General features: G+C 47.2%; 1 protein-coding gene across 10 annotated transcripts in view; it reads right to left on the bottom strand.

The window, feature by feature from the left end:
* The window catches only part of tnrc18 (trinucleotide repeat containing 18), a 179,187-nt gene that overhangs the window by 89,835 nt on the left and 74,693 nt on the right, over positions 1–14,659 (bottom strand). For all 10 annotated transcript variants that reach the window (XM_043711267.1, XM_043711266.1, XM_043711269.1 and 7 more), the window contains one exon: positions 10,018–11,808. In XM_043711267.1, the coding sequence (XP_043567202.1) occupies positions 10,018–11,808 (1,791 nt within the window). The remainder of the gene's footprint in view (positions 1–10,017; positions 11,809–14,659) is intronic.

Below are 14,659 nucleotides of genomic sequence, written 5' to 3'. Positions count from 1 at the left end.
CTGAATTTGACTCATAAAGGCCCATTGCCCATCTCTGCAGATATTCAGACAAGTTGTTATGTCAGGATGCCAGGGGCTGCATATTCAGCCTCAGACAGGGGTATCCAAGGTGGGTTAAGAAGGCTCTTTTTTCGGTGGGGTGGGGGTACCTTTTACATAAGCTGCTCTGCTCACCTCTCTATGTCAGCTATGTCCTCCCCGCAGGCTGGCAGAGGGTTACATTGGCTGAGGCTGGGATTATTGCTACTCAATAAGAGCAAGTCCTGCCCTCAAGAGCAACGGGCAAAAATATAATTTGATTAGTTGGGGGGTGGGGGAGGCGGGGGTGCTGCTGGTTTCCAAATAAGGGGGTGGGCTGGGCACCTCATTTATTCTACACAGCCGTGCTGAAAATATGCCAGGCCGCTCTACATGTGTACGATGGAGCCCAGTGATTCTGATATGGCCACCCCTTATACCAGGACTGTCCTGTCCACTACAGCCTTACTGCTTCAGTCAAAAAACATGAAACAGTCCTTGTTGATGAAGTTATTTCAAGTGACCAAAACATCCCCATTTCCCTTCTTATTAGGATGCACTTGGGTCTGCTCTGCTATCCTGCCAACCAGCTCTTAGCCTTGACAAGGTGAAAGAAAACGAGGGGTTCAGGGGGCAGTGACAGAGCTGAATGTCATCCTGTCCTCAGTCAGTGTCGGATAACCGACAGGCCTCACTGATTCCAGCCAGGATAGAAACACCTGACCCACCCTCACCGCCTCACCCATGGCTGCATTGTGACCCGACTGTAGGTTCAGTGCAAACCCCATGTCTCCATTCAGCTCACTCACCATCAAGATCATAGGCTGAACGGAAGGCGTTTCTGCTCTGACTGGCTCAGTGCTGCCTTTGGTCCATAATCTCTGTGCAGATGGACCAAGATGCCACCCCAAATTACATTCATTCATTAAAAAGCTTTTCCTTCAGACCACTGTTCAGAGGCTAACTCTCCACTGCACTGGCTCTGCTCCTCTGTCTAATCGACTGCCTGCTTCCTCGGGATCATTACATCCACTGAATATAAAAATCATATATCACAGCACAGGAGAATAATCATTCCTAACTAATTCTGAAGCACCCCTATTTCTCACCATCTCCTGCTAACCCTACAGCTTTCTCTTTACCTAGTCGTTCTCAGTTTCATTCCCTCTATGGCCATAGGGATTGTACCCGATCTCTGCAAACTGCTTCAGTCTTACCACATTGTGGGCTGTACAGTGAAGGTTCACTGCAGGAGTCCCTGTCTGGTGATGTGAGACTGGGTAAACGATATTCCCTTAAGGTTGAAAGGCAATCTCATTGAGATGCACATGTTACTGAAAGTGCTTGTCAGATACTGAGAGATTGTCTCTGCTGGTCAGGAAATTTAAAACACAGGGATGCAGTTTCAGGATAAGGGGACAAGCGCTTTGGATAGAGATGAGGGGAAATTGTCTTATTCAAAGGGCTGGGAATCTTTGGAACCCTCCACCTGTGAAGCTTGTAAGCACTCCTCCGTTGACTATTTAAGAATGAGTCAGACAGATTTTTGGTCTCTCAGAGAAGCAAGGGATAGAGGAAGCAAGCGAGAAAGTGGAGTTGAGACTGAAGACCGAATGTTGGAACAGGCTTGGCAAGTTATATGTCGACTCCCTACTCTACTCACCCTACTCACTCCCTCTGTGCTGCCAAAGAACTGGCCCAGTGCACACAATCTCCTTCATTGTCAATGGACAACCTCCCATGGTCACAACAAAACACCAAAAATCACAGCGGGTCAGGAAGCATCTGTGGAGGGAGAGAGCAGGCAAATGATTCTGATGAAGATGAAACTCTGATGAAGAGTCACCTAGACGCGAAACATTAGCTTGCTTGCTCTCTCTCTCCATAGATGCTGAGTGACCCGCTGTGATTTCCAACTTTGTTGCTGGCAGGACAGATTCCAGCATCTGCAATAACTCGCTCCTAATCTTCACTAGTCATCCTTATTCCCGGCTAATCTCCATTCAACGCGAGATTCCTCTTCCTCTTCAAAAGGTGCCTTAAAACCTGCTGCTCTGATTGTACGTGAATGATTCACTGCATTAAAGTAGCCGCATAAATGCAAGGTGTTGGTATCGTTAAAAGGTGAGTGTACTTGCCTGTTACAGTAACAATTTCTTTGATGCTTGGCCCCATAATATTTAAAATCATTAACTCAACTCCTGGAAGAGTCTTTCTTGACGATGCTAAATTAGGTTTTGATGGATAGGTTGGCACTTGGAGGGAATTAATGTTGAGAACTACTTCAGGGTTAATCATTTGGCTACTGCAGCATCGTTTCAGTGGGTCAGAGGTAACACAAGGTGCAGAAAAGACATGGAAGTATTCCATATAAAATAAAGACTTGGGACCAGCCAAGTGAAAGAAAAATATTTCTGCTGCTTAAGCACAACAGCAGTTCAAATAAACTCCAACGTTAACGTTTCAGAGAGCCTGAAAAATAATTAAGGTGCCTTACAGTCTCTGCTGCTTTTTTTAAAAAGACGGCTGATTTCTATAGTCTATGTGTGATTTAACTGAGCCAAACCTCTGTGTGGAGCTCTGCACCATAACAGTTGTGTTTATCTATACGTGTGCAATGGATAGGAAAACACAGAAAAAGAAAATTAGGAGAATTTTCACCTGCGTTTGTTGTGAACCCCACTATTAGGATGAAACGTGGGTTGCACCATGGGGGAAATGGTCAACTCGTTGCTTTCATCCCCCTGCCCCACCCACTACCACCACTGTCAGGACTAGAGGGCAGCCAATTAAGGAGGTGGGTGAGCTCTCAAAGCTGGGGGCCATACCTTTGCAAAAATGGCCTGGGGCAGGCTGGAGCCAGGGAATTGGTGCCCAGGTGGAGCTGCGTTATTTTTAGTGCCTGCCCACCTCAGCCTCCCAGCCCAGGAGTAGCCTAAATATTAAACCCTAGACATTTGCAAGACTGCCCAAATCCACACCAAATGGCACTAGCATTTGATTACCTGAGGAGGTCGGACAGGAATTTACCAGAATGTTACTGGCCTCAGGACTGGTCCTCCATTTTTTAGCCTCTCTCCTGAGAGATTCCACACATTGCAGGGACCAGGAAATGTTTCTCTCTCGCCATCGTGAACATGATCAACCAAGCTGATTTCTTCCAACCTCTCATTTTCAATGATTGTATACAGTGTGCTCATTGTACCTTCTGTTCCTTGCTTTGTGACTACAGGAGCGGGGAAGGGTAGATCACATTTCACTTGATATTAGTCATTCCCCATTCCAATACAATTAATGGCACCCCTTTTTACACTAAGGACCAACCCTCGAAGTGCTGCACTTGAAGGTTCAATTTGTGCATAACTCAGTCAAAGTGAATGGTCACTGAGCTCCAGAACATCAACAGCAAAAGTATGTGTTTATTCAATTTAACTTGATTTAGTGAACAATATTCTGTGGTTGTGGGCGAATTAACTGACGTTGTGCAACTAACAGCAGCCCCAATTCATCAGCCTCACAATTTCACCTTCTTAAAATGGAATAATAAGAATGTTAATAGCGTAGCATCTATTAAAATAACCCATTTTAATTTCCCTCTTCCCTCCCCATTTATAGGTGGGTACAGAATGAGATAGTTCTATAACGTAGTGAAAGCTGCTGTTGTTATCCATAAAAAGAAGTATTGTCTTAAAGGAAAATAGGGAAAGGGGAGTATGTAGAGGCTATGTACCTACCATGTCAGTGGAAAGGCTTAGGTCTGTGTCTAGGCAACCATGTCTTTAATATCAGCATTTTACTCGTACAATACTGCAGATTTGTCATCTAAACTGTGCTTTTACCTTCCTTTAAAGCTCACTAAGTCCAGAACCTTCTCTTATCACTAACAGGCTAAGATTATTACCAGGCTCTCCATTGCGCAGGATAAAAAAAATTAATACTTTTCCTCCTAAGGTTTGTCTTGTCGCTTGGCAACAGCCTGGAAGGCCGATTAGAATTCAGTTCTTGTTTGCGGCTTTTAGTTCTGCTCAGTAAATTACATTTAATGTTAGCTGCCTGTATCCTCATCATTGAAATTCTTTACAAACAGCTCCCTGTGTTGCCATTGCCTACTGTGGACTGTTGGGCCTTGGCAACAGCCAGGGAAACTACTTCACAGACAAAGATTTCAACGGCAGACCACATGATGTCTAGCCTAAAGAATTTTTATACAACGACACGCAAAAGAGAGGGAAGTGTTCTCCTTTATTCTCCCCCACTGTGTCACCAATCAATTTGTACATTAAAAACACATCATATTGTTGATGATAGACAGGAGCGGGTCATGTGACCGGCGCACAGACACACTGGGTTGAATGGCGTAGTGTTGTTTTATTCTTTTTCTCTCAGCCCGTAAATGAAAGAGAAAGGGGACTCCTATAGCTCAACACAAATGGAAAGCTACATTCCGGCCGGCTAATGAGTTCAAGGTAAACATCAAAAACACATTTTACTACAACTGAACAAGCAGCCATTTCAGAGTACAATGTACTTGGGCTTTTTGAGTTTTATATGTACCATTATACAGAGTGTTATGATTTTATTAAACAAGCTTCAATAAGTAGACCATTTTAAAGGCAATCCTGTTCCTTCTGCCTCCGGTTCTCAGTCATAAAGCAGCGTCATCTTGCAGCTCAACATCTTACTTTATATTTTCTGCAAGATTGAGGTGACAATGCCATTCCTGCTCACAAACACATCACACACCCGGCTGCTCTCGGCTGGGCTGCTGGAACGATTACAAACTGAAAACGGAGGTCCACTTTGGTTACCAATTGGTAACCAATTCTGTCAGCTCCAATGTCACATTATCATCCATCTGCTCCAAGAAGAGCATACCTAGTTTCTCCGACCTAACCTGATAGTCAAACGTCCCCCATCCCTGCTGGATATCAACTTCACAGTTTGGTATCACTGGTACATTTTGAAACTTTACCCTGCCTTCCAATATATGGATCATATTTCATTCACAAAGGCACTGATCCCTGGGAGATTCCAGTGCTCCCAACTTCCAGTTGGAGAAGCGCCCATTTACCACAGCTTGCTGCTTCCTGCCAATGTTTTATCCAAGGTGACACTGATCTTCCAATTCCATCAGCCTGAATTTCGTTAACCAGCCTTTTATGTGGCAGCCTGTTAAAAAAATCACTCAGTGATATATAAAAATATCACTTGGTCCTCAAGTAGTTCACTGGCCTGTTTATTGATGCTCCGCCTAACCGACATCTTTGTTATCTCATCACATTATCTTTGAGGTTGATTCTGAACCCCTTCCATTTTCCTATGAGGTTTTTATGTATCAGAATCTTATGGAACCTGTAATTTGAGCTTTCCTCCATTCCCTTCCTGGGTGGATTCTGGCTACCATGGGGTGGTACAGTGGCTCAGTGGTTAGCACTGCTGCCTCACAGTGCCAGGGACCCAGGTTCAATTCCAGCCTTGGGAGACTGTCTGTGTGGAGTTTGTACATTCTCCCTGTGTCTGCGTGGGCTTCCTCCCACAGTCCAAAGATGTGCAGTTTAGGTGGATTGGCTGTGCTAAATTGCCTGTCGTGTTCAGGGATGTGTAGGTTAGGGCATTAGTTGGGGTAAATATAAGGTAGGGGGAATGAGTCTGGGTGGGTTACTCTTCGGAGGTCAATGTGGACTTGTTGGGCCGAAAGGCCTGTTTCCACACTGTAGGGATTCTCTGGTTTGGGATCTGAGCCCACCCCAATCGACTTCCATGTTAATCTTCATCTCCCCCGGGCTACTGCAATGCTTCCTTCCACTTCTTCGGGTTCAGTTACTCTACCTTTCCATCATGTGACTCCAACCGTTCAGGACTCGATCCTGCTCTTCCGCTGCTACGCCAGGCTAAACATCACTAGGTAAGCCCACAGCCTCCTCCGAAGGGCTCAATGGGGCACTTGCTGTGAGTTCATTACTAGCAGCAATCCCAGTTGTCTCATCCCATTGACCTGTCCATCTGGCTGCAGGCTAATCGTGCCAGTCTTCTTCCTCTCCAACTCACCTTTGCTGACCCTGCGGACTCTGCCTCCTCTCACTCCTCTCTCTGTTCACTTTCGAGCAAGGTGCTTGCCCCTGGGGATAGGCTGAATCAACATCAAGACCTGAACAGAAGCCTGGCTGAGGGGTCTCGACAACTCCGTCCTTTAATGAGACCACCCGCCCAACTGCATCATCTTTCCATCGCTGGTCAGCAAAGATCATCACGGTGACACTGACCACCTCATCACCTCTCTTTCAAATCGTCAGCCTATGTCGGTCTCCAATGTACAATAAAAAATGTTATCACTGAGATTTCTTCACTGCTTCCCTCCTTCAATCGCTCCCAGTGATTGCAACCTCCGTCTCATCATGTTCTCTGTCCTCTTGAGTTCACTGCCCTCCTCTCCTCCTTAAATCCGTCCATCCACATACACACCCCAACCCATATTCACAGGTCACAACCTTGTCTCACAAGGTCTTACCAGTCCCTCTGTATCAATGTCAGACCAGGCCAGTTCCAATCACTATTCCTCCACTGACAATTCTTTCCACTGTCAGTCCTTTGTCCATCCCTGAAAAACACTATTTCTCAAATTCACTTACAACTGCACTTCAACATCCCAACTACTTAGCATTTGGCCCCTTATTTGTCAACAATATTTCTGCAGCTACTGCTTGATTCAACTGTACCCTCCTCTCCAATTCACGGCCCAGTCCCCAAGAAACCATTCCTTCTTCCTCACGCTGCTCACTCCTCCAGGTTTGACACTCAACTTCCTTCCCTCAAGTTCAAAGGTCATTGACAATAAAGGGAATGGCGGACCACTGAGTTTCACCATCACTGGATCACTTAATGTGCTACTGGATTCTATCCTCATCCACTCCAGGATTCCAGGATCACCCTGGATTGCAAAAATTACTCTGCTTAAACCTCTCCCCCTTCCATCAATTCACATGAGGAGCTTGTGAATTTATTAGTCACCAAGAGCACCTGATCAATGGCCTTTGCCTTGATCTTCCTGCTTTTCCCCCTCCCCCAAATCACCCCAAACCAATCAGACCCTACTTCCTTTAAAGCCCTCCTCTAAACTCATACCTTCCCCTAGTCTTCCTCCTTCCCCTGGTCTCCCTCATTCCTTCCCTTAGTCTCCCTCATACCTTCCCCTAGTCTCCTTCATACCTTCCCCTTGTCTCCCACACAATTTTCAATAGTCTCCCTCATGCCTCCCCTAATGCCAACTTCAAACTCAATCTGTCATGAGACCCAGTTGTTGCTGCCTTAACTGGATCCGCACTAACCTACTGGGCACTGCCCACCCAGCTCCACATCAGCCGAAACTGGAAACTGCTCCCTTTCTTCAGGTGCTGTGCCTTTCACCTTTAAACATGCCACCATCAGCTCTCGCTTTGATAAGAGCAACCTTTGACCCCATTGCCCATGCAAAACATCAACCTTCCTTTCATCTCCAGATCCCTTGTTTCATTCTAAATCTAAGTCCATCATTCCCAGGACTCTGTTTGGATCTCTCCAGCCTAGCCCCATCCCTGTCACAGCAGGGCTCTTCTCAAAGTCACAAATGGCATCCCATGTAACTATGACAAAGGTAACCTTTCCTTCCTCATCCTTCTCAAGCTGCCGGCAGCCTTTGCCATGATCACTGATTCCAGCCTTCTCTGAAGGCCTCTCCACTGGGAAGCAGGTTACGACTGCTCTCACCTGCTCCCATTCCTACTATTCACAACAGAATCACTTGCAATGGCTTCCCTTCATGTGCACCATTACCACTGGTGTCCCCCAGTGATCTACCCCCTTACTGGGTCCTATCCACATCCCGGCCCCATGCTCCAGAAAGACTGTTTGTATTGACATAGGTGCTGACGCCACCCAGCTCAACCTGAGCACTATCTCTTTTGGAGTCCTCTGTTGCAAAATTCTCGAACTACTTCTCTGACGTCCAGTCCTGGACAAGATGAAATATCCTCCAATTAAGTCTGGGGGAGAATGAAGGCCTTGTTTACGGTGCCTGCTACAAACTTTGTTTCCTTGTCACTGAGTCCATCCCTCTCCCTGGCAATATTTGGAAGTCAACCAGTCTGTTCACAATCGTGGCGTCAATATTTGACTCTAGGATGGGTTTCTGTCCACATATCCCATGCCGTCAGTAAGATCATTAATTCTGCCTTTGTGATACTGCCCGACTTCACTCTTCCCTCAGCTCATCTGCTGTTGACATCTTCCTTGAATTCATTACCTTTGGTCTTGACTATTCCAAGGCATTCCTGGCTGGTTTCACACCCTTACATCCTCCAACCTCAGGTCATTCAAAACTCTGCTGCCTTCATCTTTACTCATCCTGAAACCTCTGCACCTCTGCGCTGGTTGACTTAGGTTGACTAGGACCCAATGGATCTCTTAACTTCAAAACTGAGCACACTTCTTTCCAAATCCCTCCATGCCCTGACCCCTCCCTATTTCCAGAATCTCATCCAAACCCAAAACCCTCTGAGATATCTGTAGTCATAGAGTCATAGAGATGCACAGCAAAAGCCACCCTTCACTGCCACCCTCTGTCTTCTACCTTCGAGCCAACTTTGTATCCAAATGACAAGTTCTCCCTGTATTCCATGAGATCTAACCTTGCTAACCAGTCTCCCATGAGGAACAGCATCGAACACCTGACTGAAGTCCATATAGAGCTGAAAATGTGTTGCTGGAAAAGCGCAGCAGGTCAGGCAGCATCCAGGGAACAGGAGAATCGACGTTTCGGGCATAAGCCCTTCTTCAGGAAGGCTTATGCCCGAAACGTCGATTCTCCTGTTCCCTGGATGCTGCCTGATCTGCTGCGCTTTTCCAGCAACACATTTTCAGCTCTGATCTCCAGCATCTGCAGACCTCACTTTCTCCTCCCTGAAGTCCATATAGATCACGTTCACCACTCTGCCGTCATCAATCCTCTTTGTTACTTCTTCAAATAACTCAATCAAGTTTGTGATTTCCCACACACAGAGCCATGTCCCTATCAGTCTATCCCTAATCAGTCCTTGCCTTTCCGAATATGTGTAAATCCTGTCCCTCAGGATTCCCTCCAACAACTTGCCCACCATCAATGTCAGACTCAACAGTCCATAGTTCCCTGGTTTTTCCTAACCACCTAACCTCCTCTAATCCCTGCTTCTTCAATATCTCCCGTTTAATTATCCAACATTGGTGGCTGCAGCTTCCAAGTCTCTTGCCTCTTTAATACATTATCCATACCTCACCACCTCTTTATTTCATCTTCCTCCTTTCAGTCACCCCCTAATTTCGACTCCTTGGGCAAAGCTTTCAAGCATCTGCCCTGATGTCTCCTGATGCGGCTCAGTGTCAAAGTTTGGTTTGTTCTGAATTGCCTCACTCTGTTAAAGTTAATACACCAAGTTGTTTGTGGTTGAATGTAAAAGATTTTCAGGAAAAAGAAATGGCAAAGTTAAGTGCTAGTGGTGTTTACTTCCATTTCTCCTACAATTACCATGAGGCAAAAAGCAAGCACTGTGCACAAGAGGGGGCACAATTAATCAAAACGTGATGGCGAAATAGGAGAAGAACCTTATAAACATAAACAATATCACTCACAGTGCCATCTACACCCTCCAGTCCCTGTGGGGCCCAGTGAATGGGGATCATCTCAAATATACTAACGGATCAGGCTTTCCTTCTCTGCGCCTGGACACAATGCTTGGAAGGGATATAGGCAATCACAAGAATTCACATTCCCTAAGGGCCACGTCCAACTGGGACCACAAATAGTCATTTGGCCTCAATGAGACCCTTGAAGAGGATTCCTCAATATGGAAGCTCTGCCCCTCCACAGCCATGCTGACCACTGGGGTGACCCTGTAGCTCAAAAGCACTAAGGCCTTCCACAAATTAGCACAGGATCAGACAGGCCGCCTGACTGAGTGACTATCAAAGGAAGGGTGCTCATCATCTTACCTTTCATGCTGTTCATAGAGAGCGAGCGATCCCTGTCAATCACACCAGTGCCTGGTTTGCTGCTATTGTCTTTCTGCCTGGCCACTGCCACCGCGATGCCCACAGGTGGGTGCCGGACCTCCACCTCGCCCTGCGTCGATTTGGCGCTCTCTGGCCGCTCTGGATCCTTTTTCAGCTGCTTGCTGAGCTGTGGGAGCGGGAGGTGCTGCACCTTCAACATGCCGTGTTGCCCAGAGTCGGTCTTCACGTTGCCGAGTCCGCCGAATGGGCTCTTCTTGCCGCTGCCGGACCTGCCCGCCGCCTCCTTGGCGAAGCTGCCGCTGTACTTGATGAGGCTCTGCATGGCCGAGACCTCACTGGGCGTACCCACCCCCGCTGACCTCTGCAGAGCCGCCGGCTCCAGGAAGCTCTTCTTCTGATCCTCGTCCGCTCTGCTGCTGTGACCGTGCTGGGCCGCCAGCGCTGCCATCTGGCTGGTGGCATACGTCGCCATCTCGAACGGCTTCCACTTTGGCTCCGGGGTGCCCGAGCGTTTCAGCTGGGACTGCTCCGAGTGCAGCCTTGTGACATCCACCCCGTTGAATACCTTCGGGGAATCCTTCACCCCTGATCGCTGGGCCCTCTCCTGACTTCGGTGGTCGACCTCAAAGCTCGATCGCACCGGGTCTTTCAGTGTGGCGCTGCTCGAATGCACGTCCCTCGTTTCAGATGGGCTGAGGCCCGGTTTGCTCAGGAACAGCTCAGAGGTCGTGGGCCTCTTTATTGCTAGAGAGTTGGATCTAATAACCGACCCTTCCTCCCTCACATTATCCACCCTTTTAGTATCTGCGTGCACAGGCAGGTCCTGGGTCACCATTAACCGAGAGGATTCTGCCAGCGTCCTCTCCGAGGGGCACAGCAAACTGCCTGTCCTGTCACCAGCCACTCTGCTCATATCCTTGTCTTTGCACTTGTCACTCTTATTGTCTCTGGCCTGAGAGGCGATCTGAATGGGGCCGTTCCTGTTCTCGTAAAACCCGACCGAAGGCACAAAGGTAGGTGCAATAACTTTATGTTCCTTTCCTGGCTCCCTGGCAGTGGGGTAGATGGTGTAGATGCTGGAATGGACAGGAAGAGGAGGGAATGTGCTGGAAGGTGGCATCCGCGCTGTTTGAGAGGAGTGGGGTGACGGACAACCGCAGGAAACATGCAGAGTGCCAACCGAGGTCACCACGGTGTCACACTTGCGCGTCCGTTCTGCGTGAGCGTGCAGCAGAGGCCGCATGTTCTCGTCGTGCTTAGCAGAGTCTTTGGAGCATCTGTCCTGTTCGCTGCCGGGGAGTCTCAGTGAGGAACTGGAGCCACTGTTACAGTTGCTAAGAGACAGGGTCTGCAGAGGGTTCTTGGATTTTGGCTCTCCGTTCCCAGTTCCCCGGTTCGGAGAGTGACTGGTAAGAACTGTAGAGTGATGCTCACTAGTCTTGGCAGCTTTGTCAAGAAGGTGGATCCTCCTGTCGTTATCTGTCCGGCCTTCTTGTGTGAGGTCCACCACACTCCTAGGCCTGGATTCTTCCCTGGACTTCTCCTTCTTAGCCATGTTTACGTTGGTCTCAGTCCTGTACACTTTCTCTTTCGAGTCTTTCGCTGGATACCTCTCCGACTCTTTCCCACTTTTCTGCGGATGACACATTTCCTTTTCTCGCAGGATTGAGCCCGACGCATGATTGGACGTCGTCCTGGAGATGGCGGTTTGCGGGTGCGCAGCACCGTGAAGGACTGATTGTCCTGCATGGCTGTGTAGGTAATATCCTTCTGGAATGAAAACAAACAGAGACACGCATGTCAACACATCATCAAATGGCAGCAGTATTCCTCAGCCTTCTCTAGGTGCACAAGGAAGACTGGACAGATCAGGGGCTTTTAGCTGTACGACCTTTCGCACTGCACTTCTGACTAAACGGTCATCAATTGGAAATGTGGGGTGGATTTACCGGAACTTGCTGGTTGGTCATGATATAGGAAGGATATCGATGTTTTAGAGAGGGTGCAGAGGAGATTTACCAGGATGCTGCCTGGTTTGGAGGGCTTGTCTTATGAAGAGAGGTTGAGTGAGCTAAGGCTCACTAGAGAGAAGAAGGAAGAGTGGTGACTTGATAGAGCTGTACAAGGTAATGAGAGACATAGGTAGAGTAGACAGCCAGAGATTTTTCCTGAGGGCAGAAATGGCTGTCATGAGGGGACATAATTTTAAGGTGATTGGAGGAAGGTTTAGGGAAGGTCAGAGGTCAGTTCTTTGCACAGAGTGGTGGGTGCGTGGAATGTGCTGCCAGCAGTGGTAGTACAGTCAGTGACATTGGGGACATTTAAGTGACTGCAGGACAAGCACATGGACAGCAGTAAATTGAGGGGTGTGTAGGTTAGGTTGATCTTAGATTAACATAAATGCTCAGTACAACATTGTGGACCGAAGGGCCAGTATTGTGCTGTACTGTTCTATGTTGTATGGCTTTTGGGGGAAGGGCGACTAAAGTCATGCAGAAGTGACTGTGTCCAATTCCTGAGTCGGAAAACTGTACCGATTTAGCAGGAGTGACAGGGACCTGGCGAAGGTGTCAAGTGGGCGCATCAACGAACACTATTGGTAACTCCGCAACAGGTGGAGATCATTAAAAGAGGATTTGTAAACTTGCTGCATCTGGTAACATGGGTGAGATGTAGAGGCTCCTGCCCTGAGGTGGCAGGGAATGACTTGCTCCCCATTCCTGCTGCTCCCATGGATACCGCAATCATCAGTAGGGGCCTAGGGATACGTGGCAACAGCATCTGCCTGAGTCATCCCTGTGAATGTGCAAACCAGGGCCCTGTGTCATCTTAGGTCAGTCCCATTCAGCAACCCGTCCAGCTGAAAGGCCTCCTCTGGGCTTCCCCACAAAACCAACGTGGCTGCTAAAAGCCGGAACGCCTCATTGACATTCTGCCAGCCTGGGGTGGTTGTCAGTCAGTCTGAGGGATATTTTTGGCATCCCACAGGATGGTAGCTGAACCCAAACTCATACTTCCTACCTGCTACCTGCTGGCTAAATGCCAATCTGACTTGACCATCGAAGCCGACCAGGCCACCCAGGGAGGGGAACATGTCCAGAACAGGGATAGTGGCTCTGAGCAAAATACCACAAAGTGATGAAACATCAACTCCTGATCGTGTGCACAGTGTAGCATCGATCAATTTTCATTCTTTAAACACTGTTGAGTTCCAATACAGAAAAAAAACCCAGAGCAGAGACAACCTAATGGGGTCATGCACCCACAGCTAGCAATTTAAATACCTCACTCACTGAATATTCGCTCAGGGCTGTACTAATTGGGAGGAATTCTATTCATATTCAGCTGAGCTACTCAATATGATGGAGGCAATTCCATTTTGCAAATTTCACTTCTTATCACGGCTTGGCATTGATCAATGGCCATAGATCAGTCTTATAGCCCCAATGAGTCCAGTCTCCGAGCTAAAGGATAATGAAAATACGGGATGCAGCTATCTCAGGCTGAATGTGGATCTCTTGTTAAACCCAGCTCCTGTGTTTCAGTACTGTGGCATGCAAATAGCTGGGTATCCATTTCCCAGCTTGTCGGATTTACTGGGAAGGCTCTGATTTAGTGCAGTCCTTTATCCTGAGATAAACTGTAACAAATGACTAGCCACAGATATCTTTTGTCCTCAAGCTGCATCACCAACACTAAGTCAGTGATGGATCCGGTAGATTTGCTTTCATACTATCGGTTAGGTTTCTAATAAATCTCTTGTCGATTTTGAGGCTTTGGAAAGAGAAGTACAGTCAATTATAGAAAAACATCAACTTTGATTGAAGTCTGCAGATGTATTCCAATGTCTTGTGCTGAGATCCCAATCACTCTTCCTGATGTTTATAGAAATTATGATCAAGACGTAAAGGGTAGAAACTGATCTGCGTGCTGTGCTTGTTTATTGGGCATAAAACTGGTTGGCAATCATGCCAATTTGGATTAGTGTGGTCTGTTTAGGACTTAATCTCACTTAAATACATGGGGGTCCATTTATTTTCAGCACCTTAATGGATACCTAAAATGTGTCTCTCTTAGGCTCCTTGCATCTATAAATTAAGGACCTAACGTTATTAAACAATCCCTTTCCTGGATTTGTTAGTAAGTTAAGATGGAGGGTCTTCCAGCCATGAATGAAAAGTCAAGCTGTCTTTTTTTCAAATTCCTGAGGAGCCAAGAAGGGTATTACTAAAATCTACAGACATCACAATCCAGTTGCTCCTATTAGGCCTTATCCAAGGCCAGCTGTCAGCCTTGTAATGGCCCAGAACTGGTTACAGCTTTGCTGCCAAACTGCTTGGGGATGCACAGTAGGTATCCTCTGCCTGTTGGTCTCAGTATATTGAGGGCCAATTTTGGTCAGGCCTTAGGCCTACCCATTCCAGCACAGTGATTGCTACGTGTGCTTAGTTCCTGCTGCCAGGCATGTTCTCAACTTTGAAAGATTCAAGTCTTAAATAACACAAAAAAAAAACCTTTTGGAATGCTTCAAATATCCATTCCTTCAATATTTGGGGAGTATAAATGATATAATTTTAAAAACGACACCGAAGGAGAGCTGCGCAGCAAACATTAATTTGGA

Source organism: Chiloscyllium plagiosum, chromosome 21 (assembly GCF_004010195.1).
Source record: "Chiloscyllium plagiosum isolate BGI_BamShark_2017 chromosome 21, ASM401019v2, whole genome shotgun sequence".
NCBI lineage: Eukaryota > Metazoa > Chordata > Chondrichthyes > Orectolobiformes > Hemiscylliidae > Chiloscyllium > Chiloscyllium plagiosum.
This window is presented reverse-complemented; position numbering and strand designations above follow the sequence as displayed.